The sequence below is a fragment of the Dama dama genome, chromosome 22 (genome assembly GCF_033118175.1).
Source record: "Dama dama isolate Ldn47 chromosome 22, ASM3311817v1, whole genome shotgun sequence".
NCBI lineage: Eukaryota > Metazoa > Chordata > Mammalia > Artiodactyla > Cervidae > Dama > Dama dama.
Window position 1 is genome coordinate 5,368,403 of NC_083702.1, and position 27,350 is coordinate 5,395,752.

The 27,350-nt window shown below is 51.2% G+C and overlaps 1 protein-coding gene across 2 annotated transcripts in view; it reads left to right on the top strand.

The window, feature by feature from the left end:
* The window catches only part of SHISAL1 (shisa like 1), a 77,959-nt gene extending 51,877 nt beyond the window's left edge, over positions 1-26,082 (top strand). For both annotated transcript variants that reach the window (XM_061124361.1, XM_061124360.1), the window contains exon 5: positions 20,322-26,082. In XM_061124361.1, the coding sequence (XP_060980344.1) occupies position 20,322 (1 nt within the window). In that variant the 3' untranslated portion in view covers positions 20,323-26,082. The remainder of the gene's footprint in view (positions 1-20,321) is intronic.
* Positions 26,083-27,350: the final 1,268 nt, after the last annotated feature.

The window sequence follows — 27,350 nt, forward strand, 5'->3', positions numbered from 1 at the left end:
GGCTTTCTAGGATGTTGAAGATAGCAGTCAGCTGTCCCGAGGGTCCACAGCCCTCTTGGCCGAGTACCAGAGAGCAATCAGCATGGGAAAGCGTTTCAGTGAATAAGTAGGAGTTTTCTGGAAGTAGAGAAAGGGCAGAGAGAGCAGCTTGGCTGCGTGCTGGAGGAGGGAGAATGCTGAGGGAAAGCAGGGAGCCCATGGGGGCCCCAGGTCCTCGGCACCGTGTCTCGTGGCTCCCAGGCCCTCACTGGCTGCACCTCGGTCCACTTCACTGCTCCGTCCTCATCTCCCCAACCTTAGACGCCGGAGGGCTCTTCTTTGACCCCCTTCTCCCCATCTTCATCACCCCAGGAAATCCACCAGCTCCATGTTTCTGGTCTTGTCCAACTGCACCAGACCCCTGGCTCCGTCTCCACCCCCGTCTCCCATCTCCCCTGACTCCAGACTCACCTGGATGTTCAGTAGACACGGCGGACAAGCACACCCGAGGACCCCTGCCCCCTCCTGCTGTCTCCTTGGGACAGAATCTCGGAGCCAGCCGGAGCGCGCCCTCCTGTCCCACTTCACATGTCCTGTCGTCAACCGTATACCTGCTCGAGCCCAGAACCCTCCCTCCACGCCCTTCTCCCCAGACCAGCCGTTCCAGTCCGTCTTCTCACCTCCTAAACCTCTCTGCTTCTCTCCTCTGCCTCCCACCCGCCCCGAACACCCAGCAGCAGCAGAGAGATCCTTTTCAAACATGACTCAACACCCACCGACACCTCTCTCACTAGGGTGTGAATCCAGCAGCCTCCCACTGGCCACACACTTGACTGAGACCCCCTCTCCCCAGTCCCTCTGCCCTCCTCTCCCAGTTGCCCCAGCCACACTGGCCTCCTGGTTCCTGAGCTGGCCAAGCCTACCCCCACCCCAGGGCCTTTGCACCTGCTGCTCCCTCTGCCTGAAGAGCTCTCCTCCCAGACACCTGTGGGGCTCGCTCCCTTCCTTCCACCAGACACCTGCTTGGATGTCACCTGCTCCAAGATGCCTTCCCTGGCCAAGGTTTATAAATAGCAACAGCCCCCCACCACCACCCCCCTCACTTCCCCTCTTTTCTCTTTGGGTTTCTACGTGGAGCTCACCACCTCTGTTGAGCTGATTTCTTGTCTGCTGTATCCTTTGCTGTAAGGAATCCTGAGGGAGATGGGATTGGTCTGCCCTGTGCCCGGCCATGCCCCCAGCACCCAGAAGTAGGTGCTCAACAACCAAGTGCTGAGTGACTGCATCTTTGTCTGCCCGGAGCCGGGCACACACAGTAGGCACGTGGTAAATGGGATGAGTGAATGGCGCCATTATTGTTAACCACAGCAGCTCCCATCTATTGAGGAACCGGTGAGCGAAGCTGGGCACCTTGGGCTCCATGCACAGAGGAGGAAACTGAGGCTCAGAGAGAGTCAGCAGTTTCCCCAGAGCTGCACAGTGCCTGAGCCGGCGTTCACGCCCAGGTCTAGCTGACTCCAAAGTCCCCTGCTCGTGCATGAGCAGTGGGCTTCCCTGGACTGGGAAGCGGGGTCTCACCGGTACCTCTCACACTGTGGGAGCAGCACCCTAAGATGGTGCTCACGAAGTTCCCAGCCCCGTGCTGAACCCGATGATGGGTTCCCTGTGCAAGTCAGGCCTTACTCACCCCTGGGGCAGGACCTCGAGTGTCCCTCAAAGGGTATGAGGTCAGGGGCTCCAGGCACCAGCCCACCAAGCCCTCTCTGGCCTGGACGCAGTATCGACTGGAAACCATATGGGTTCTGCACCAGCTCCGTCAAGGCTGCCGCGTGCATGTGGTCGGATTGCATGGTTGGTTTGGCTTGGTTTGGTTTTGGGGTCTTCCTGCTTGCCCTTGCACCATTGTGAGGGTCTCTTTCAGCCCCAGAATCTTTCTGGAGACCCAAAGAGGGGCTGAAGCAGCCAGGAGCCCCCACGCCTCCACCTGGCTGCTCACCACCTGCCTCCTTCCCCTAGGCACCCTGCCTCATCCGAGGAGGTCCTGGCTACACAGCAGCAAAGCAGCGCAGGCTGGTTTATAGAAAATGTTGCCTTAAGAATCTCACGGCCACTGCCAGCAAACTTGCAGAGAGCCCAGCTGCGTGGTCTTGGAGTCAGAGCTGGGTTCAGACTGTGCCTCCACTTGCCAGTGGGGGAACTCAGGCAAATTATCTCACTTCTCTGAGCCTCAGGAGACTGACCCTGCTGGGTGACTGTGAGGATTAGAACAGGGCCTGGCCTGTCTCATTGTAATTACTGGTGTGTTATTAGTGCTAGGATGAAAGTAGAGAAGAAAAGCCACAGAATCCCACCCCCCTCGCCACACACACACATGTACACAGGTGTTTTGCATTTTCTGCTTTCTTATGCACGTGCTTTTACACGCTTCCAAGAATGATGTACAGTAGGCCCCCTTATCCAAAATTTCACTTTACCCAGTTTCAGTTGCCTGTGGTTAACCTTGGTTTAAAAAACATTAACTGGAAAATTCCAGAAATGAACAATTCATAAGTTTTCATTTGCACACCATTCTGAGTAGTGTGATCAAATCTCACGCCATCCCGCCCTGCATGTGAAACCCCTTTGTGCGGGGTGCTCCGCCCATCCGTCACTTAGCCCTCTTGGTTATCACAGGGCTCGCGTTCAAGTGACCCTCACGTACTTAATAATGGGCTCTCGGAGCAACAACAGTGATGCTGGTGGGTTGGCTGTGCCAAAGGGAAGCCGTACGTGGTTCCTTTTAGTGAAAGGACAGAAGTTCTCAATGAGGAAAGAAAAAACAGCTAAGATCTTGCTAAGATCTATGATAAGAATGAATCTTCTACCCGGGAAATTGTGAAAAAGAAAAAAGAAATTTTTGCTAGTTTTGCTGTCATGTCTCAAACTGCAAAAGTAACGGCCACAGGGGCTCCTAACTGCTTACTATAGATGGAAAAGGCATTAAATTTGTACGATGAGACACTTTGAGAGAGAGAGAGAGAGACCCCACTCACATAACTTAGTACAGTGTATTGTTATAATTGTTCTGTTTTAATATTAGTTGTTATTGTTAACCTTAAATTGTGCCTAGTTTGTAAATTAAACTTTATCATAGGCACATATGTATGCAAGAAAACATGGTCTACATAGGGTTTGGTTCTCTCTGTGGTTTCAAGTACCCACAGGGGTCTTGGGATGTACCCCCCTCCATGGTTATGGGGGGATGACTGTACTCACAGCTCTGCATTCTAATTTTCTTCACCTAACATTAAATTAGCTGTTACCCTGCGGGTTTGACTTAATTTTTCTAAATATCATTGTAGCAGCTCCCCAGTAGTTCAGATTCCACATGCTGGCATTAAATCAGCCATTTCCCCACAGCAAGGCATTTACACAACTTAACAATTTTTTTTTTACTATGACGAAAACATTGCAAGGGGAAGGAATATACTCTGGCAAGTTAGGAATGGCAACAAACTCTTTTATGTGTCTATGGTTTTCCCTTTTTTGAAGTATGTCCTCTGCGTAGATTCCAGGCCAGCGGATTATTGAGTCTAGGGGTGTGACAGGTTTATGGCTCTTTGTATTAGTATCAGCCTCATTCCCAAACGGACGGTCACCCACCCGCAGCTTCCGAGGGTGCAGCCCCCACTCCAGCCTGAGGTTTGCCTTTTTTAAAATTGTTTTATTAATGGGGCCGAACACCTTGCCTTTCATCTGTTAATTAATTGTATTTCGTCTCCTGTGGTGTATGTGTGTGCTAAGTCACTTCAGTCATGTCCGACTCTTTGAGACCCTGTGGACTGTAGCCTGCCAGCCTCTGCTATCCATAGGATTCTCCAGGCAAGAATACTGGAGTGGGTTGCCATGCCCTTCTCCAGGGGATCTTCCTGACCCAGGCATCAAACCCATGTCTCTTACGTCTCCTGCATTGTGGAGGATTCTTGACCACTAGGGCCACCTGGGAAGCCTCCTCTCCTGTGGGGTGCCCACATATTTTACTGTGACCCCAAAATAGGAAATAATTGAAGCCATTTCCATCAACAACATTTGTTTCCTAAACTTCAGCTCCTGGGTGTTCCTCTTGCCTGTGAACCTCTCTCCCTTGTACTATTATTTACTTACTACATTTTAATTTGATCTTAAATCAAGCCTTTTTTTTTTAAAGAAAACCCAGACTTGCTCTAAGCACTCATATCTTTGGTTTAAGGGTTACTTTTTTCCCCAGGAAACTCTCCTATGCGATGGGAGGGAATGTAAATTGGTGCAGCCACTCTGGAGTACAGTATGGAGGTTCCTTAAAAACATAAAATTAGAACTATCATACAATCCAGCAATTCTGCTCCTGGGCATATATCCAGAAAAGACTAAAACTCTAATTTAAAAAGATACATGCACCCCAATGTTCATAACAGCACTGTTTACAATAGTCAAGACATGGAAACAACCTGTGTCTATCAACAAATGAATGGATAAAGAAAACGTGGTACATATATACGATGGAATGCTACTTAGACATAAAAAAGAATGAAATAGTGCCATTTGCAGCAACATGGATGGACCGAGAGATGGGTCTTATCATACTAAGTGAAGTATCAGACAAAGACAAATGGCACATGATATCCCTTCCCTGGTAGTTCAGTTAATAAAGAATTCACCTGCAATGCAGCAGACCCCAATTTGATTCCTGGGTCAGAAAGATCCTCTGGAGAAGGGATAGGCTACCCACTCCAGTATTCTTGGGCTTCCCTTATGGCTCAGCTGGTAAAGAATCCACCTGCAATGCGGGAGACCTGGGTTCGATCCCTGGATCGGGAAGATCCCCTGGAGAAGGCAAAGGCTCCCCACTCCAGTAGTCTGGCCTGGAGAACTCCATGGACCGTATAGCCCATGGAGTCAAGAAGATTCGGACATGACTGAGCGACTTTCACTTTCATCACTTATATGTGGAATCTAAAACGTGATACAATGAACTTATTTACAAAACAGAAGCGGACTCACAGACACAGAAAACAAACTTACAGTCACCAAAAGGAAAAGGTGTGGGGAGGGGTAAATTAGAAGCTGAGATTAGCAGATACACACTAGTATGTATAAAACAAGCAATAATGTCCTGCTACAGAGCGCGGGGAGCTATATTCAATATCCTGTAATAAGCCACAATGGAAAAGAATATGAGAAACATCATATATGTTTATATACATATAACTGAAACACTTTGCTATACACCAGAAACCAACACAACCTAACAGTAAATCAATACAACATCACCAACAGTAAATCTATACTATATAAGTAAAACTATACTTCAATTTTTTTTTAAGTTACATTTTTCCTGATACATGTAAAACAAACCCATAAACACATCCAAGAGTTGTGGGGGGGGGGCCACCTCAACAGAAAGTGAAAGTGAATGTCACTCAGTCGTGTCCAACTCTTTGTGACCCCATGGACTATATGGTCCATGGAATTCTCCAGGCCAGAATACTGGAGTGGGGAGCCTTTCCCTTCTCCAGGGGATCTTCCCAACCCAGGGATCGAACCCAGGTCTCCCGCATTGCAGGTGGGTTCTTTACCAGCTGAGCCACAAGGGAAGCTCAACAGAACTGGCAGTTAAATCTAGAGACATTTCCGGAGCCTGTTGTTAAACACAGCCACTATAAAGATTCAGCGATAGAAACTTCCAATTCAGTAGATCTTATTAAATGCAAAGGTAATAGATACTCGAACTCTTCACTTCCTGATTGTTTTGCTGCATCTGCTCCTTCTTATGCTCTTGAGGTCTGCTTATCTATGTGGTGGAAACAGGCAGGATGGTGACCACCGCCCACCCCTCCAGGGCTCTGCACTCAGCAACATCATGTTGGCAGTGTTTATGTTTACACCATAGAAATGGGCAGTAAATGCTACAAACCAGGGCTTCTTTTCCCCTGCAGGACTGGTTGTTAAATGTTTACCAGCTCACCGCTGTACATTACGGCTCAGATGCTGGCACCTCCGAGGGTCTGCCTGCCCCAGTGGTCTGTGCCCCTTACTATGGAGAAGCAGACGTTTTCTTAGGTGAAGGCAGGGTCCTGGCATTCCCGGAGACATCCCGGCAGCAGTAGCCAGGATAAGAAACAAGGTGGTTCTGGGGGGAGATTCATCCACCCTTCCCGGATCCTGGTCCTTCCAGGTGCAGAGAATAAGGGAGTGGGTGGGGCGAGAAGACAGAGAGCCTGGCCGGACCTCTGGCCACACATCTGGCTGTTAGTCCCCGAGGAGACCTCTCGGGCATCCCTTTGCAAACCCTCCGGTTCCATCTGCCCTTCCTTCTCTGAGAGAGTCTGCAGCAGGCACCCTGAACTCCCTGATTTATTCAAGCAGCGCTTTATCCAAGGTCGGCACTAGGTCATGGTCGCTGCTGAGTGCTGGGGGTGGAAAGATGAAATGGGTTTAGTCCTGCCTGCAGGGAACACTGGCCGGTTCTGGGCGGGAAATCGATCCTGCCCCTCCGTTTGTGCTTCCTGGAAGATCAAGGTATTCAGCCTCGGGGCGAATATACCTCAGGGAGGGTTTGGGGGAAAAAATCCCTGAAAATGCACTTCCAGAGTAAACTAGACCCAGTCTGTCTGGGCCCAGGATGCAGCTCAGCGAGGTGTGCGAGTGAGGGCTTTGGGTCCGGCCAACAAGATCCATGGGCCCTGTGACCGTGGGTAAATCACTCACTCCTCCAAGCCTGTTTGCTTGTCTGTGAAAACGGGGCACCAAGAGGAAGGAGGGGGTGCCTCTTAGGAGCCTGACCCAGAGCCGGGGCTTAGTCCTGTGGTGCCGCTATGCCCAGGGCCCTGCTGCCAGGCAGGTGTGTGTGCTGGGTACATGCATAGCGTATAGCGTGTGTGGGTATGTGTGCGTGTGAAGTGCAGGGGTGTGGTTTGGGCGTGGTGTGCGTGTGTGTGTATTGTGTGTGTGCATGTGTGTGTGTGTGTGTGTGTAGATGTGTGTGTAGTGTGCACACTCATCTCTGCCCCCTCTGCCCCCTCCTGCTGCCTTGGTCCTGACCCAAGAGCCATGGGCAAGGGGCATGGAGGAGGGGCCAGGGCATCTGAGCAGCCAGGGGTGAAGGAAGACAGAAACGAGGCAGGTCAGCACCCAGCCTGCGGGAGCACAGAGGTGTGAGTGGTGCCAGGGCCAGGGGCCAGGAGCCACGGACAGCCTGGGGAAAGGTGCAAATGCTCCGAGGAGGCCCCTTCATTTCCCAGGGATTTATAAAAGAGTGGACCAAACCCTGAGCCCCGGGCCAGGCTACGGGCACAGAATGAATCAGACCCCTGTCTCAGACCCCGTGAGACCCTCACCCAAGCCTGGCCTCCCTGGCTTCCCTTCCCAGCTCCCCATGGGCTCCTACTTAACCCTCAAAACCTTACTCAGGTTGCTCTCCTCCAGCCCCTGGAGGACTTCTGTCCCTGTTTCCCGCTCCCATCACAGGCAGGACCCCGTGGTCTCTTGTCCCCTCTGTGCCCAGTGGACTAGGCAAGAGCAAGGACAGTCCGAGTCCTGCTGGGGATCCCAGGGCCCAGAGCAGAGCCCTGGGCTGGGAGTCACAGCGGCTCGTCCCCCCAGCACACCGCGGACTGCTGGTTAACCTTGGGCAGCCCCGTCCCTCCCCAAGCCTTACTGTCCCCACCATGTCAATCGAGGGAAGGGACAGAATGCTTCCGCAGTGCCTTTCAACTTAAAACCTCCCTGACCTTCTACCTGGCTAACGGAGACGCAGATGGGGACAGGGACAGATGTGGAAAGAGCTTTGAAAAATTCATAGCAGGAAGCCCAGGGAGAGAGGCTTTCCTTTTGTGGGGCGGGAGGAGGGGGCGCTGTGGACAGAGCCGTGGATGAAAAGGACCGCGTCCGGAGCACTTTGTGGCATTTAATGTAGAATGCAGAGCGCCCGGGAAAGCAACGGCATCAAATATTTACTAAAGCAGCATTAAAAATTCACCTTTAGGATGCAGAGGTTTAAAGACCCCGAGCTTCCTGAGAAATGCCACAAGGCAGGAGGGTGAAATGATGGGTGAGAGGCTTGAGCAATGATGCCCCCAGAACCGGGCACTGTTTCCCACGGATCCCTCCTCTACGCCCCCTGCCAGAGCGGTCTCCAGCCCCACGTCTGCAGAGGCACGCAGGCAGCCCTCCTCGGCCATAAGCCTTTCTGAGGCTCCCTTGACCTGCAGGATATGAACAGGCCCTCGGCTCAGCCTCCATGGCCCTCTGTGATCTGGCTCCTGCTTCTCTGGGCAGCTGAGTCCCATAGGATGAAAGGAGTGAGCTGCTGAGCTTGGAGGAGATGGAGGTGGGATCGGGGGATGTTCCAGTCACTGGGAGTGGCCTGTACAAAGGCACTGCGGTAGACAGATGCAGTCTATTCATGCATCAGAAGCAAAATCAGGGTGCGGGAGTGTGCAGAGAGAAGGGGAGCACAGGAGGGGAGGGGTGGGAGACATGGGGGGTCTGAGATGCAGGGCCATGGTGAGAAGGAGGCTTCCTGATCCAGGGGTGGGGGGAGCCCTCCAGGAGAGGTCAGGGCCCTGGCAAGGAGTCCAGCAGAGGCCGGCACTAGCTCACAGACTGGGCTGTGGCCGGAGCAGAGGAGGTGGGGTCAGACAGCCCACAGGATCGGCTGTGGATTGGGGAGGGGGTGGTGGGGAAACGAGAGGCTCCAAAGACCGTGCCCCAGACTCTGACCTGAGCCACTGGGGTGATGCTGGTGGGACTTCCTGAGATGGGGACCCAGGCCTGGCTTCGGGGATCAGCCATCTGGAGTCTGAGGTGCCTGTGATGCTGGAGTGGGGTGATGAGGCAGACAAGTCAGGGAGGAGCTTGGGGTGGGGGGCAGGGGTGGGGAACATGGGCTGAACCCCAGCTTGGATTTGGCCGAGGGGCCTATCACAGAATCATGCCGTGGAGGGGCGGGAGGTCACCTGGGGTGAGGATGGAGTGTGGGGAAAGGAACCAGGGATGCCAGCAAGGAAGTGTGGGAGGAGCAGTCCCCAGGCAGAAGGGACCCGGGGCCTGAAGGGGGGTGATCCTGTAGGAGCAGGGTCTGGTGGAAGGGCTGTGGGGACCCGGCCTCAAATGCCAGGACCCAGGCCCCGCCCTCTGCTCGTTGCTCCTAAGATGCCCCATGCCTGATGCAGAGATACAGTCAGCGGGCTCCTCCAAACACGCCATCACCACCCCCATCCGCCAGGCCTCTTATGATCCCAGGGTGACAGCAGGCTTCTCCCTTTGGGGAAGGAAGTGAGGTTTCACGTTAGATACTTCAAAATGAAGCAGTGCTTTGTAAGACCCCAAATCATTCTAATTTGTCCACAAACAAGACCCGTGTTTGATGGTCTCTTGTTTTTCCAGGAGACCCAGTGACCCAGAGCTGCCCATCTTCACCATCTAGAGGACCAACAAGATGTCTTGCTAAAGGCAAAATAAAAATGGCCTAGAGGGTCTCTAAACCCCCTTTTGGAATACCTTTTCTCCCCACTTAAGACAGCCATGCCCTGAGTGCTCACTGTGTGCGGCACTTTTTTACACTCTGCCTCCTGTGACCTTGGCAAAGTCCTCACTTAGCAGAACAGTAAACTGAAGCCCCTGGAGGCAGGGGACTGCTGGCTGGTGGTGGGGGTGAACACGGACACTCGCCAAGGGTCTGCAGGGACCCCCGGGGCCTGGGCCCTGCCTTGCTCCTGACAGCTCTTGCCGGAAGCAGGGAAGGATGAAAGGAAGCACTGACCCAGAGAAGCCTGATCATTCTGGGGGTCGTGGAGCCTGGCTGTGTCTGCAGGACTGGAGGGAGGGATCCCGAGGCCAAGCTGGCAGCAGAGGAGGAGGTCAGAGGCAGGTCGTGGGGTCGGGAAAGGAGGAACCTCTTCCCAGGCAGCCTTCCTTCACAGCAGAGCTTCTCTGCTCACTGGGTAGTGAGCTCCCTGTCACTAGGTTGTGCAAGCTGAGACCAGAAATTCATTTCCGGAGGTTGTTCACTCTTTCCCAGTTAAAGTACGTGAAGTGCCCATCTTAACAGTACAGTTTGGTGAACTTCAGTCTGAGATGGTGAACATTCTAACATGCAGAAGGCTTCCTCCTGACCCCTGAATACCACTTCTCTGACATTCAGCCCCTAAATCATTTTGCCCAACTATAGGCTCTCCCTGGGCTGGAACTGGATGGTGTGGACCCTAGGGTCAGCATCTCTCACACATTTTTTTCTATGAAATGAATTCCTCCATGATGTTGCACATATCAAGAGGCTGTTCTTTTTCACTGCTGTATAGTACTCCACTATATGGGCATACCAGCTTCTGTTTATCCCTTTTCTTGTTGAGGACATCTGGGTTGTTTCCACTTTGGGGTGATTATCCATAAGGCTGCTCTGAACATCCATGGCCACATGCTTTGGTGAACAGGTAGACACAGTTCTCCCAGGTGCTTAGGAGTGTCTGATGGCTGCTGTAAACAGTGACCATAAACTTAGTGGCTTAGAACAGCACAAATGTATCCTCCTATAGTTCTGATGGGCAGAGGTTTCCAAGGAGCCTTATGAATACCTGATGTCTAGGTGTTGGTAGAGCTTGTCCCTTGGAGGCTCCAGGCAGAATCTGTTCCCGGGGGCAGCCTATGTTCCACAGCTCGTAGACCCTTCCTCTGGTGGCATCACTGTGACCTCTACTTCCATCCTCACACCTCCTCTGACTCTGACCCTCCTGCACCCCCCTCTTCAAAGACCCTCGGGATGACCCCGGGCCCACTTGGGTAACCAGTCTCCCCATCACACGGCCACCCACATTCCCAGCTTCTGGGGATTAGGACAGGGACCTCTTTGGGGGCTTGAGCTGTGCCTACACAGGGGCATATGCAGCTTCATGGGACGAGGGGTGTGTTCAGACTCAGCACATGTGGTCTCTCAGTTTCCCAAAGCAGCTGAACCTCTTTGCCCTCCCCGGGTCGTGGGTGAGAGTTCCTCCTGCCCCACCTCCTCACATCTTTGTTATCTTAGCCCTTTATTTCAGGGGCGTGGAGGGCAATCCCCTGTAGTTTTACATTGCTTTTTCTCCATGCTTGCGTTTCAGTTTCTATCATCATTCCACGAGCACACCTCCTCCATGCAGCCCCCCATGACCACACCTTTTGCTGCTAAGAGCGCTGCGCTGGGGTCGGGGGTGGGGGACTGCCGTCTTACCCCTGCAGTGGTCCTGCGCTGTTCTCTTCTTTGAGATGTGGTAACAGTGTGAGTATGGTAACCTCTCAAGGTACTGTGAGAAGCCACTAGAAATTGAGCTGAAAACTTCAGTCCCCGGCTCCTGGCTCCTGGTCTCCGGGGGAGCTGTTATCAGTGCTGAGGGTGCATTATCTGCAGCTCACCTGGCAATTAGTCCTGTTGCACTTCTGACTCCTCTGCTTTTACCCGGATTTACCCGGAGCCGTTATTATTCCGGAGTCTCAGCCTTCTGGAAGTGTTCATTTTTATTCAAATTGCCAGGTGCTCCGTCTTATGTCCTCAGTACCTTTGCAGTTGCCAGCTGGAGACCCTCCTCATCCCCACCCAGGTCCCAGGCCCCACACCTCTCTCTTCAGACCTGCTGCCCAGCCCAGCCTCCCGTACCCAGCCCATCCAGGCGGGATGACCATGCAGCCCAGCAGCTGGCAGCGCAAGCTGGACTCCTGGCTCCAAAAAGAGCTCCATAGGTGACTCTGGGAAAATTGCGATACCTACCTCTGTCTCGGTTTCCTCATCTGTAAATGGGGGAAGTAAAAGTCCCACTTTCTAGGGTTGTTGGGAGAGCAAAGTGAGATGAGGCGGGGAAAGTGCTGGGACAGTGCCCAGTCCAGGAGAAATCCCCCAACACGGCAGCCCTGACGCTAGCTTTGCCTGGAATTAAGAAGGATCTTGTCTGCGCCCCCGAGCCCTGGGGTCACGCATGAGCTGATCCCAGACTCACGCCGCCATGTCACCTGCTGCGACCCTCTGCTTGGCTTCTGCTAAGGCAGCTCCCTTTCCTGGACTGCCCTCCCCAGCTTCCCGCGGTGAGTTTTCCCCTGAGTCCCCGCCCCCATCCAGGCCACGCCCCACCCGGGCCACGCCCCCACCCGGGCCACGCCCCCAGGCACTCTGCGCCACGGACTTGATATGGATCTGTTGCTTTTGTTCTGGGGGTCCCAGTGTGGCTCCCCGCTAGCTCTGAGTCCTGGAGGCCTGGGCCTATGCCCGGCAGGTCTGTACCCCAGCACCCAGCCCAGGCCTGGCAGAAGAGGCCACCAGCAGGGGCTGCCGGACGCCATCGTCCTGCTTTGGTCTCCCTTGCATGGGAAGCCCTTGTTTTTGAACCAGTTCTCGAATGATGGACAAGTCTTTGATCCTAATCTTCGACTTTTACCCACACTGCCGCAGTAAATGAGCTTGTAAGAATTTTGCCCTTGTGGGCGTGTTTGTTGGATGATGGTTAAGTGGAATTACTGGTTCAGAGGGCATGTGCATCTGTGACTTTGGTATGTGCCAAGCTGCTTTCCAGAAGTGAACTGATGGTGTCCTTCCCACCAGCACGGAAAGCAAGGGCTCCCCGCCCCCACCCCCCAACTAGCAAACACATGGTGCTGTCTCAACCTTTTTGATCTTTGCGGGACTTCCTTGAGTGGAGGAATGTGGAAGTTTCCTTTGGTCTATGCTCTGGAATGCTTTCCCATTATGGCTTTCATTTGCATGTCTCTCATTTTAAACTTTGGTTTTGCGATTGGACAGTTTCTTTCTTCTTGGCAATTGGTTTGTTTAGATTCTCTCTTCTGAGATTCTTTGGGTAATTTCTATTTTCTTGGAAATTCACCCATCTCATCAGAGTTTTCTGACTTTGTTGGACAGAGTTGAGTGGGTAGGCCCCCTCTTTCTTTTGTTATTTGTCTGTCCCCTCTATCTTTATGGAATACCTGCTCTGTACCAAGTGTTGTTGGTCCTCGGGGGTAGGGTAGTGGGCCGGAGCCACTGAAAAGTCATATATATGTATATATATATATATATATATATATAATCCTAAAGATGATTTAAAATGCAGCCATAAAATACATGGAGTGTCAGATGGTGATAAGTGCTAGGGAGAAAAACCCCATGGGAACAGGGAGAGAGTTGATTGTGGAGTCCAGCTTTTGATGGGGTGGTCAGAGAGGGTCTCAGTAATGGGTGACTTGAAGAACATAAGGGAATATTATTTTTCGGTTGCTAGGTTGCATCTGACTGTTTGTGACCCCATGGACTGCAGCACACCAGGCGTCCCCGTCCATCACCAACTCCTGGAGTTTACTCAAGCTCATGTCCGTGGAGTCGGTGATGCCGTCCAGCCGTCTCACCCTCTGCTGCCCCCTTCTTCTTTTGCTCTCAATCTTTCCCAGCATCGGAGTCTTTTCCAATGAGTCAGTTCTTTGCATCAGATAGCCAAAGTACTGGAGCTTCAGCTTCTGCGACAGCCCTTCCAATGAATATTCAGGATTGATTTCCCTTACGATTGACTGGTTTGATCTCCTTGCAGTCCAAGGGACTCTCAAGAGTCTTTTCCAACACCACAGTTTAAAAGCACCGATAGCCATGTGTTTATCTGGGAGAAGAGATGCTATATTGGTGCTATATTTGTCTAAGTTCTTGGAGAAATGCAACCAACAGGATAGATATAGATAGAGTGAAGATGCAGATGTAGTTTTCTATATATAAATCTAGATATAGATAGATAGCTCTATATAAACAGATATCTCTATAATATAGATAAAATATATAAGATCTACATAGATATATATATATATATATAAAGAGATTTACTCTAAGGAATTGGCTTCTGCAGATTTGGAGATGCAAAAGTTCCAAGATCTGTAGGTGGCAAGCTGGAGAGCCAGCAGAGCTGATGGCCCGGTATGGTCCACGTCTGCAAGGCCTGAGAACCACAAGAGCCAGTGGTGCAAATGCCAGTCCCAAGTCTGATGGCAGGAAAAGACTGATGACCGGCTCAAAAACGGGCAGGCAGAAAGGGAACCCTCCCTTCCCCTGGCTGTTCTTTGACCTTCAGGAGATTGTAAGAGGCTTACCTGCCTTGGGGAGGGTGATACACTTGACTCAGTCTACAGATTCAAAGGGGACGTTCATCCAGAAACACTTTCACAGACACACACAGGACTGTGTTTGATCAAATATCTGGGCACCATCCCCATAATCCAGTCAGTTCAGTTCAGTCGCTCAGTTGTGTCCGACTCTTTGCGACCCCATGAACCACAGCACACCAGGCCTCCCTGTCCATCACCGAATCCCAGAGTTTACCCAAACCCATGTCCACCGAGTTGGTGATGCCATCCAACCATCTCATCCTCTGTCGTCCCCTTCTCCTCCTGCCCCCAATCCCTCCCAGCATCAGGGTCTTTTCCAATGAGTCAGCTCTTTGCATCAGGTGGCCAAGGGATTGGAGTTTCAGCTTCAGCATCAGTCTTTCCAATGAACACCCATGACTGATCTCCTTTAGGATGGACTGGTTGGATCTCCTTGCAGTCCAAGGGACTCTCAAGAGTCTTCTCCAACACCACAGTTCAAAAGCATCAATTCTTCAGCACTCAGCTTTCTTTATAGTCCAACTCTCATATCCATACATGACTACTGGAAAAATGATAGCCTTGACAAGATGGTCCTTTGTTGACAAAGTAATGTCTCTGCTTTTTAATATGCTGTCTAGGTTGGTCATAACTTTTCTTCCAAGGAGTAAGCGTCTTTTAATTTCATTGCTGCAATCACCGTCTGCAGTGATTTTGGAGCACCCCCCCCCCAAAATGAAGTTGGCCACTGTTTCCACTGTTTCCCCATCTATTTGCCATGAAGTGATGGGATAGCCCAGTCAAAGCTATGGTTTTTCCAGTAGTCATATACGGATGTGAGAGTTGGACCATAAAGAAGGCTGAGCACTGAAGAACTGATTCTTTCGAACTGTGGTGCTGGAGAAGACTCTTGAGAGTCCCGTGGACAGCAAGGAGTTCAAGCCAGTCAATCCTAAAGTAAATCAACCCTGAAAATTCACTGGAAGGACTGATGCTGAAACTGAAGCTCCAGTACTCTGACCACCTGATGGGAAGAGCCAACTCACTGGAAAAGACCCTGATGCTGGCAAAGATTGAGGGCAGGAGGAGAAGGGGGCAACAGACGATGAGATGGTTGGATGGCATCACCCACTCAATGGACATGAATTTGAGCAAGCTCCGGGAGATAGTGAAGGACAGGGAAGCCTGACTTGCTGCAGTCCATGGGGTCGCAAAGAGTCAGACCCAACTGAGCGACTGATCAACAGCAACAACCCCATGGCACAGTCAGGTTGACACGTAGAATGAGCCTTCAGGGCTGCAGCAGAGCGAACAGAAGAGGGAAGTCAAGTGGTGTGATCAGAGAGGACAGAGGAGAAAGTCTTTGGCTTCTACTCTGAGTGAGATGGGAGCCAGTGAGGGTTTTGAGCAAGGGAGTGCCATGACACGACATGCTGTAGATTTTCACAGGATCCCTCTGGCTGCTGTATGGAGGGAAGACAGAAGGGCTGGACTCGTGAGGAGGCCACAGCAGGAGCGACGGAGGAGGCAGGAAGGGCGAGGTTGATGGCTGCACACGCAGGCTTTACTGATAGACTGGTTGTGGATGTGAGAGAGCAAGAGGGGCCAAAGGTGCTCTGGGAATCCAGTGGTCATTCTTGGTTTGCGTTTGTTTTGTTTCTGCCCACTCATTTTTGTATAATTATGGAAAAACACACAAGAAAATTTACCATTTTAAGCGCTGTACTTTTCACAGGCATTGAGTACATTCACACTGTTGTACAACCATCACAACCATCCGTCTCCCAAACCTTTTCATCATCTACCCATCCTATTATAGGAAACCTTTCCGAATCATTCTACCTGCAGTGAATTTTGTTTGTGATCCAGCCTCAGTCTTTTTTTCTTAGCAAGTGTGTGTGGCTCATTAACATTTACTAATACGGCAGCTACATTTAGTCTTAGTTCTGTCATCATAGTTATGATATGCTTTCTGCTTTTATAGCTTTTGTGGGGGTTGTCAATTTTCACCATATGCTCTCTGTTTTCTTTGTTTTATTTTTTGTGTATATGTCTTCTGACAATTTGGAAGACTGTGTTTTTCATCCCATAGTTATCTTCATAATTATGCTGTCATATGATACCCTTAATCCTCCATTTCTTTAGACAATGTTTATTTTCTCCCTACTATGAGTGATGCCCAAATTAGAATATTTCTACTTTCCCCTCTCCTTCTCCCTCTTCCATCAAATGATTTTAGCTGATTATATTAGTTTTTCCATTTGCCTTTGTACCTCTAATATTATTTCCATCTCTAAATGATTTTCTGGACTTCTAGCTATAAACACAGAAGACAATTTACATGTATTACCTCCCTCCTCCTGCCCTCCACCCTCCCTCCTATAGTTTATATCAGTTCTCTGTTATCTCTTTTGTTCTTTTTTTATAACAGTCACAATACATTAGTTTCAGACATGGTCCTACAGCTAATTAGATTGTCCTTGCCAGTCCTCTTGCCAGAGTTACTCTGCTTACTCTTGGTTATCCTAAGCATTGTTGTTCAGTCGCTCAGTCGTGTCCAGCTCTTTTCAACCCCATGGACTGCATTACACAAGGCTTCCCTGTCCTTCATTATCTCCTGGAGCTTGCTCAAACTCATGTCCATTGAGTCGGTGATGCCATCCAACCATCTCATCCTCTGTCGCTCCCTTCTCCTCCTACCCTCAACCTTTCCCAGCATCAGGGGCTCTTCACATCAGGTGGCCAAAGTATTGGAGCTTCAGTTTCAGCATCAGTCCTTCCAATGAATATTCAGTGTTGATTCCCTTTAGGATGGACTGGTTGGATCTCCTTGCAGTCCAAGGGACTCTTGAGAGTCTTCTCCAACACCACAGTTCAAAAGCATCAATTCTTCAGTGCTCAGCCTTCTTTATGGTCCACCCTCACATCAGGCTTCCCTGATGGCTCAGATGGTAAAGAATCTACCTGCAATGTGGGAGACCCAGGTTCAGTCCCTGGGTCAGGGAGATCCCCTGGAGAAGGAAATGGCAACCCACTCTAATATTCTTGCCTGGAGAATCCCATGGACAGAGGAGCCTGGTAGGTTACAGTCCATGGGGTCGAAAAGAGTCGGACATGACTGAGCGACTTCACTTTCTTTCTCACATCTGTACATGACTACTGGAAAAACCATAGCTTTGACTATATGGACCTTTGTCGGCAAAGTGATGTCTCTGCTTTTTTTAACATGCTGTCTATGTTTGTCATAGCTTTTCCTGCAAGGAGCAAGCATCTTTTAATTTCGTGGCTGCAGTCACCATCCACAATGATTTTGAAGCCCAAGAAAATAAAGTCTGTCACTGTTTCCATTGTTTCCCCATCTATTTGCCATGAAGTGATGGGACAAGATGCCATGATCTTAATCTTTTGAGTGTTGAGTTTTAAGCCAGCTTTTTCACTCTCCTCTTTCAACTTTATCAAGAGGCTCTTTAGTTCCTCTTCCCTTTCTGTCATTAGGGTGGTGTTATCTGCATATTTGAAGTTAATGATATTTCTCATGGCAGTCTTGATTCCAGTTTGAGCTTCATCCAGCCTGGCATTTTGCTTGATGTACTCTGCATCAAAGTTATTTAAGCAGGGTGACAATATACAGCCTTAACCTACGCCCTTTCCAATTTTGAACCAGTTTGTTGTTCCATGTTCAGTTCTAACTGTTGCTTCTTGACCTGCATACAGATTTCTCAGGAGGCAAGTAAGGTGGTCTGGTAGTCCCATATTTTTAAGAATTTTCCACAGATTGTTGTGATCCATACAGTCAAAGGCTTTGGCGTAGTCAATGAAGCAGTAGATGTTTTTCTGGAATTCCCTTGCTTTTTCTATGATCCAACGGATGTTGGCAATTTGATCTTTGGTTCTTCTGCCTTTTCTAAACCCAGCTTGTACATCTGGAAGTTCTTGGTTCACATACTATCGAAGCCTAGCTTGAAGGATTTTGAGCGTTACCTTGCTAGCCTGTGAAATCCTATGAGTATCCTCTATTAATTTATGCAAGAAGGGCTCATGCGAGCTACAATTTAAAAAATGTGTTTTAAACGTTTTTCTGCTGACTTTATATTTAAAATCTGGTTCATCTGGGCCTTAAATTCTTTCTTCATTCATTCATTCATTCAGCAAAGTGTGCCAGTTACTGTTCCAGATCCTGGCAATACAAAAATGAACACAGAACAGCACTGCCATGACCCTCATGTAGCTTATTATCTAGTTGGGAGAGACAAATGATAAGCTAGACCAGTAAGTAAAATATCTGGTGTGCTGGATTGAGATAAAGTCTAGGGAGAAAGATAAAGCAGGTGATGGGGGCCCTGGCTCAGTTTTGTGAAGTAGAAGAGACAACTCCACAGACTTTCTCACCCAGAGCCCAGTAACGCATACTGGGGTGTTGGCTCTGCCCTTCCGAGCATCACTCACTCTGGAAACATGGGCTTTACTGGCTCAGTCAGAGCCCTTCCATCAACTCCACACCCTTGACCCTGGAACACACACTAGAGCTTGATTGAAAATGGTTTATCTGTTGTTCACTTGCTAAGTTATATCCGACACTTTGTGACCCCATGAACTGCAGCTCGCCAGGCTTCCCTGTCCTTCAGTATCTCCTGGATTTTGCTCAAACTCATGTCTATTGAGTTGATGATGCTATCTAACCATCTCATCCTCTGTCGCCCTCTTCTCCTCCTGCTGTCAATCTTCCCCAGCGTCAGGGTCTTTCCCAATGAGTCAGTCCTTCACATTAAGTGGCCAAAGTAATAGAGCTTCAGCTTCAGTATCAGTCCTTCCAGTGAATATTCAGGGTTGATTTCCTTTAGGATGGACTGGTTTGATCTCCTTGCTGTCCAATCAGATGCACGTAGCAGAAACCCAGTTATAGTGGTGTGACGGTAGACCGTCTGGGACTGTCACCAGAACCAGGTTTCTCCCTGCTTCCCTTTCCACTCCGCCCACATTAGTGAAGGTCTTTCATTCTCATGCTCTTCTCTGAATCCATGTTGCCTTCCCAATAGACTACAGCTTACATGGCATTGGCCAGAGTGGGTCATGTGACCACCTTTGTCTGCAAGGGAGTGTGGGAAGGTGAATATTTGTGACTGGGTCATTGCTCCTATACATGGATATAGGACTGGGGGTTTACTGTGTCTACCACAGACGGAGTTTGTGTTTTTGTTCCTCGTTATCCTTACTTGGAGGTGATCTCCATGAGAGAAAGGACAATGGCAATTCAACTCTGCCAGTCAAAGCTGTAAGTGCCCCCATGGGCTGATGTTTACACTCCTGATCTTATCCCATGATCTGTTGACCCATCCATGTGCCAGCAGCGTTCTGGTTTCCTCTCCATGGCTTTGTATGATATGGTCATATTCAGTGGTGTGACTCCAAGATTCATAGTGTTTTCTTTTATTTTTATTATGGGTGTTATCGGGATCTGTTCTTAATATCTTCTATTTGTTATAACAAGGGTGACCATATGGTTTAATATCCAAAGTAGAGTACTTTTGAGGGTGAAAGGGGAACAGTATTGAAAATTATGAGTATTAACTGGGTCTGTCATAAACCAAGACATTATAATAACCCTGGTGGTCACTGAGGCAGAAAAACACTGTTGGTTTTTGTAAGTTGATCTGATGTCTTACAGACTGAAAGTTGTATCTTTATATCTGCACCCTGTGTTCTAATAGTTAGCTTGTTGATTCTCTTGGGTTTTTTATGTATATGATTTGCTGATAATAGTAATTAGGATTTTTCTGTTTCATTCTCGACTCTTTATGCTTTTTTTTATCTTATTGCTTAGGTCAGAGGCTTCCCTGGTGACTCAGATGGTAAAGAGTCTGCCTGCAGTGTGGGAGACCTGGGTTCAATTGCTAGATGGGGAAGATGCCCTGGAGAAGGAAATGGCAACCTACTCCAGTATCCTTGCCAGGAAAATTCTATGGACAGAGGAGCCTGGAGGCTACAGTCCATGGGGTCGCAAAGAGTCAGACACGACTGAGCAACTTCCCTCACTCAGAGGCAGTAGTGCTGTATGGAACCATAGTGATGGCAGACTTGCTTTCCTTGCTTCCAGCCTTAAAGTCAAACAATCCTCAGTGTCTAGGAGACAAAGATGGCATGTGTGCAGAGAAAAACCTGGCTTCTCCTGTCACTGAGGTCAGACAGAAATGTCCCCATGGAGCAGACACCATGTGATATTTTGTTCCCTTCTGCTTTCCTAGAAAACCGTTTTGCCGTGCCTCAGGATGGGGGAGGTGAGACCCAAAGCACCTGGCTCAGCCTCCAAGAAGAACAACTTCAAGACGCCAGGGAGAGCCAAGACGGCCGTGGCGGTGGTGGAGGAGAAAATGCTACCTGTGCCCGAACCCCCTTCCTTGGACTTCTAAGACTAGGAGCAAACAGCGGTGGGAGGCCAGGGTGCAAGAAGGGGCTTCTGAGCCACCCGTCTTCGAGCAATAGTCCCACTTTGGGCTGGTGGCTTCTGAGAGGTGGCACCATTGCGGACTCAGGATGACCGACATGGCTGCTCAGGCCAGGTCAAGCAGAAGGATTCAGGCCTGTGCATCCCACCCGTGGTTCCCTTCCCCTTGCTCCCTCCAGTCGTGGCCTGTGGGCCTATCCGTGTCAGAATTTTGAATGTGAGTGTGCGTGAGTGTGTGTGCGTGTGTATGATTAGGGGTGTCTTTTTGTTCGATTGGTTTTATCGGGGTCCCCCAAGTTCTCTGGTGGGCCTGGGTCCCCTTGTGGTGGGAGTCCCGGCCAGCTCCTGCCGGCAGCTGTGAGCCAGATGGAGTTGGCAAGCATGGGGTGAAGCCCCACTGGGTGTGCTGTGCGGCACATCCTCCTGGGGTGGTTGGGATGCAGAAACGCCAGTGGGGATGCGTTCATATGGAAGTTTTTCCCCATCATGACAGCGATAATGAGAGACACATCTCAGGCCATCTATGGGGCAGGCAGTAGATTGACTATCTTCACACACACCCACTCTCATCACTTGGGAAGTGAGTAGGATGAACGCCCTGCAGAAATGGCCTGGGTCTCAGCCAGGAGGAGACCAGTGCTCGGCTTGACCTCAGAGGTCTAAGAACCCAAAGTCAAAGCTCCCCAGCCCAGGGCCCCCAGTACAGTCCCTGGAACATCTCCCCAGTGACTTCTCTGTGGATGGGCCATTGTCCCAAGCTTTCCACCACTGCTGCCCCAGGACCCTCTTACGGCACATTCTGTTTAAGCACCTACTGTATACCAGGCCCCTTGCTGGGCAGCAATCTGGAAAGGAGATGAGTCAGAGAGGCCTCCTCCTTGCCCCCAGAGGGAAGAAACAGACACACAGATCTTTGCTGGACAGAGTGATGAGCACTCTGGAAACTGAGGAAGGAAAGTTCTAGAAGCCCTTCCCATTTAAGGCAAGACTTCCATGCAAACCTGGATGTTCATAATATCTGTCCACTGAGCTCACCACCACTGCCATCCACCCCACTGCCCCTGGGCGCACGCATAGAAGAGCATGATCTGGGAAATGATCACATAAATCCCTGAAGGCCACCCTGGCAGCGTAGACACCCTCATTCCACTGGTATTAGCGATGCCAGAATCTCCCCCAGCAACCAGCTGGGTGGGTCCCTGCTCCTTTGCTCAAGTACCTTTACTCAGCTAGACCCAGTGTCTCCAATGGACCCTCTATCCATCAGATGTGGCAGAGAGCAGGCAGCCTCGTGGTACTGGTGTCCTAGCTGGGGGAGAGGACAGGGAAGAAATGACCAGTGAATAGGAAGGTAGTAATAGCAGTGAGCCCTAAGCCAAGAATTCAATCAAAACCACGTTCATGAGGGTCCTGTTAAGTTAGACCAGTCTGCGAAGGCCTTGCTGAGCAGATTCAGCCCAGACCTGAGTGATAAGCAAGAGCCAGCATGGACATTGAGGATAGGAGAGCTTTCCAGGCAGAGGGAACAGCTAGTGCAAAGACCCCGAGGCAGCAATTGGCTTGACAATCTCAAGGAACCAAAAGAAAGTCAGGTTGGCAGGGATGCAGAAGAAAGGTGGGAAGAGAGGCAAGTGAGAGCCCAGACACTGTGGTTCACTGAGAGACACCTGAAGCTGGGCGGACATAACACCCACCCTCTGATAAAGCAGAAGGACATTTTAAGGGCATCAAGCATTCCGCATCCAGCCTGGCTCATCAGCCCCGTGGAGAAGGGACTCCTCCCATTCCATGGATTAGGATACTAAGACTCAGATGTGTCAGGTGGCTGGCTCAAGGTCACAAGGGCAAGCTGAGGAAGACCCAGACCTATGGCTTGAGTCTGATCTCCTCAGACAGTGCTGCCAGAACCCAGGGATACCGTTTGGTGTAGGACACACCAGACAGGAGAATCTCTGTCTGGGGTCTTGCTTAGGGATCGGCACTGCTTCCTTCACCCTGGATGCTGAGTCATCCCTGGACCTGCCCCAGAGACTTGTCCAAGCGGAGCAGCTGTTGCCACAGAGGGTTGCTCAGCAGCCATTCGGCACAGCTGGATCAGCCCACACCTGCATCCCATGGACAGAGCCCTGGGAGTCAGAGAAACCCCAGCCTGGGGGAGGGGGTTGGGCACAGGCCCAGACTCTGACATCAGCTCTGTAGGAAGATCAGGGTGACCTCGGGCAAGTCCTGTTCCTTCTCTACTGTCCGTTGCCCCATCTCTAAAAGGAAGGGGTTGGCCCAGGTATTTAAGGGGCTTGCATCTCCAGCTTCCTGAGGTTCCAGGTGGAGCTCATGCAGCTGTTCACACGGAGACCCTTCCTCTGCCAAGAGGGAGCTGGTGGCCCTGCCTGCCTGCCACGAACGCTGGGCCCAGGGCCACGGTCACGGAGACCAGCAAGGGCTACGGTCCCCTGATTGTGTCGCCCAGCCGGAGAACTTGCAGGACGCTGCTCCTGGCCCCACAAAGGTCTCTCCAGAAGGGACTGATGACCCCTTGGGTGTTTACGGTTGCAGCCGGTGAGGGATCCGAACACTCTGTTGTAAGCAGGTGGCCCCTCACCATGCAGCTCAGCAGCCATCACAGACTTAGCGAAGCAACGGGGCAGCCTGGGATGCAGAGGACAGAGCGTGGGGACCCACAGCCCTGCCCCTTCTCCACTGGGCAGTCTTGGGCAAGTCACTTCACCTCTCTGAGGTTCACCTGTCCAGTGTGTGGGGTGGGGGCCGTGGCTGGAGTGATCAAGGGGTGAGGGCCATGTGGGTGGTGTGAATGCCCATCTGAAAGGCAGGCATGCAGTTCAGTCCCTCCCAGTGTCCAGAGGTCCTCAAAGCCCCCAGGAGATGGGCCTGGCAAAAACCTGTCCCATCCTACCATGGCAGATAGATGTGCCAGTAAGTAGAAGACCCCTGAGATGATGCTCAGGGTAGTGACAGGTTCAAGTAGAGATTTACAGACTTAGTGTTTTTTAGTGACTCCCAAACCTGTTTTTTCAAGCTGCCTACTTTTACTTTTTACTGTGAGCTTCTGGCTATTACCACGTACTTTGCAAAAATAACAACAACAATAATAATAATACCATGGAAAGAAAAGCAAAAAAGAAGAGAAAGAAGAATGGCAATATATCCGCTGAGGAATCTGTCCTTAACCCCTTGTATTCATAAGGACTTTTTCCCACTGGGAACTGTGTGTTATCACGAGCAGTTTTATGCTTTCCTTCTTGTCTGTGTTCAGTGTAATAGTGCGTTTTGGAATCTCTACGCAGAACCAATACCTGGTAGCATCTGTGGGTCTCTCTGCCCTTGCCTGAACCTCAGAGATCCCCCTGCAGCTCGAGGAGCAGCCTGCTATACAGGAGGGCCCGGGACTGCCAGATGCCAGCCCAACATCTGATGCTGGCCGGGACCTATAGGAAACAGGCCTTAATTGAAAACACACACACACACACACACACACGTGCACACACACACACACACACACACATGAATCTGCAGGTAGAGCCTGTCTCTCTGATGCTTTATAGCGAAACAGCAGGTAGGCAGCTAGTGTTCCTGGGGTGGTGGCATTTCCCTTCTTCATCCAAAACCTCCAGGCAAGTTCAGCCCCCGGGCTGGAAAGGACTTGGGGGTATCAGGGAAAACATGACCAAGAGTGGGGTTGGCAGTCTTCTTAAGAAAAGCTTCCTGGCTCCCTTGAGGCCATTCCACCGAGATTATGGGTGTGGCCAGAACTGGCACCATCTCCCTGCACCCAGCAGATGCCCAGACCCCTGCCCACACCAGGCTGGGGTCCCAGCCCTTGGCTATCTCTCCAGACCACAATCCCTGCTCAAGCCCTGTCTCCTGGCTCCTCTGACACCCCATTTAGTGTGTCTACTGGAGGTCATGCCATGAAAGAAGACAAGTTTCCCAGAGTCTCAGGCTTTTAAAAATTGTTTATTGGTTTATTTTCATTTCTTCAGCTTGGCTGATTGGCCCCCACCAGTAGGAGGAGTCTTGCCCTAGGTGGTCCTGAGAGGTGAATTTGCAGATTCGGCAGTGACCCCAGTTGACCCTACAGCCTCAAGCAGAGATGCTGGCGGCATTGCTTGTCAATGTTGAGGGGCAGCCGTGTCATTGCAGAGACATCTGGGTGGGCCCCCTTCTCTGCGGCAACTTTGGGGGAGTAGTGTCTGCCTGTTCTCAGTGGCCTTCTGAAAGGTCAGCAGGGCAGCCACCCACCCAGTGACTGGATGACACCCTGGTCACTGCCACCTGCAGCCCCAGAACTCACCACCAGGCTGGGGTGATGTCCTGTCCCCTCTGGAAAATCCACACCACACCGTGTGACTGATTCTAAGCTGCCCAGCTCCTGCTGAGGGCATAAACACAACACCAGATGGTACTTAAGCGATCGTAGGCAGCTTTGGGGCCCGTGGCCTGAAAACTCAAGAGTTGAGTTAAGCAGTCAGGTGAGACAGAAGATTCTAGAAAATCCATTTTGCTCATACATGCATTCATTCATCTGTTCAACAAAAACTTACCCAGCGCCCCTCTGGGAACATTTCCTGCTGCAGATGGAGAAGTCGGGGGAACCCGCTGTGTCCGAGGGAGAGGCTGACGTGCTGTGCCTGATGGTTAGGAATGCTCAAATCCACAGGGAGAATAAGTGACCTTGGAGGTGACATTGTTTCCCCCCCTTTGCCCCGCCTCCAAGCCTCCAGTCCAAGATGCCGCCAGATAGTTGGTGCTAGATAGATGCTTGGCGAGTCAGCGGCTTTGACTTTCAGTTACACTGTACCTAAAACTCCTATCTTCCCATCAAAGCCTGACCCATGTGCCCTTGACAGACGGAAATTCAGGGCTGCTGCAGTGCCCGCCTCCAGGGGGCCCCATTTCTATAAACGGCGCTGTGAACAGCCGCCCCTGGGTTGGTGTAGTGAGCTGCCCTGTGAATTGCCCTAAACTGCTTTCTGAAATGTGCAGGATCCCATCGAAGCCAGAGAACCCCCTGGAGGGTCACCACGCATGTGACCAAAAGTTGCAGATACCGTGGCCTCTGCGGGCATCCGGCGTGGCCACAACTGGACCCAAACTGGTGACCCCGAGAGAATCTCTTCTTGGAACCTCACCTCAGGTTCTCACTTCAGTTCCTTCCTGTCTCTTCCCCATCTTCTGGGTTAAAGCTAGTGGGCTATGTCACGGTCAGCTAACCAGTTAAGAGTCTAGGTGATGGGCAGTAACTAAGAGGGGACTGCGAGGGTGAGGGGCCCAGTCCCCCTGACCAGGCGGGACCCCCTTCCCCCCAGCTAGACAAGGGCACAGACAGACTGGTCTCTCTCCTGTAAACCCCCGTTTCACATGCACAGGCATGGGGTCTCTCTGAGAGTTGATAACCGGGAAAACCAAAAACCAATAATATTCCTAATAATAATAAAATATAATGTAATAACAATAATGTGTTTTACACGGACCGCTGTTGCACTGCTTTTGTCTTTATATACAGTAGTTTTTATAAAGATGTCCTTAGGTTTTAATAAAGGAGTGTCACATCAACTCTTCCCTGTCCTGAAATTTCGTGTTCCACCATGTCCCCGGGGGCAGCTGCGCTCACATCTGTTGTCAGGGAGGGTGGACCCCCAGGGCCTGGGGGGTCTCAGCTGAGGAGCTGCCTGGGATGGCGTTAGGAGCAGCCGGTCACACAGGGTCCCCCCAGAAAGCTTCAGAGGGCCCAGAGCCAAGGACAGATCGAGAGGGCAGATGATGACCGCCTCTCAGAGGGCAAGAACCAGCTGGGAAAGCGGACAGAGCCTCCCAGGGGTGCACTGGCGGGTGGCGGGCGGGTCAGCGACAGTTGCTGGGGACTCAGCACCGTCCCCACCCGTGCCTGTGGACGACGCAGGCAGAGGGCGGCTCTGCTGGTCAGCGGGTTTCCGGGCCCCGCTCGGAAGAGAGCCCCCCGACAGTGGGGCCGCCCTCAGGCTGGTGGGTTCACGGTGGAGGACCAGCCTCCGTGCTCCAGCAGGGACAAACATGCTTTCTGGGCAAGTAGGGTTCTGTGCCTCCAATACAAGGGGGGCCACGCTGGAGCCTCTTTCCGCCAGTCTTCAACCCCATCATTCCCAACTGGCCCAGGGCAGTGGCTGCCCTCTGGCCGGGTCCAGCTCAGCTCGGGAATTTCCGGCTCAGGTGCTAGACAAACTCTCCTGCCAGCCCACCCGACTTGAGCCCCACTCCAAGGTCCAGACTCTCGGCATACACCCTCCTCCTCCCCAAACCTCCCCGCCCCGCACCCCCTCCCAGCCTCCTGGCTAGAGCAGACAAAAGGACCAGGCGAAGGTTGGGGGATGGACTGGGTTGACGTCACTGTTTTGCTGCTGCAGGCACGTCCTTGGGGCACATTGGGGATCTTTGGAGAGGCTGTGGAGAGGGTCTTTCATGCCCCTGTTTTCAGGCAAGGAGGGCCAGGCCAGGATGCAGCCTCAAGCCCACACACATGCACACTCACACACACACACACACCCCCTCCCTGCCTTGGTGCTGGGGAGGGGACAGAATAACCTTTTGAATAAAGATTCCGCTGGAAAGCTGCCTTCTGTCTCCCAGTGGTCCCTTCCCCCATATCAGGGTCAGCTCCGGCCCCAGCTGCCGACAGGGGTGCCAACATGAGAAAGTACAGTGGTAGCTCCAGAGGCGTCAGGATCTCAGGTGCCCAGTTGAATGTCTCAAACTTGATCCCATGGGCAGCGGGGAGCTGTGGTCAGGCCGGGGGCACGGGAGAGACAAGATCAATCTGTCCTGGGGGACAGTAGGG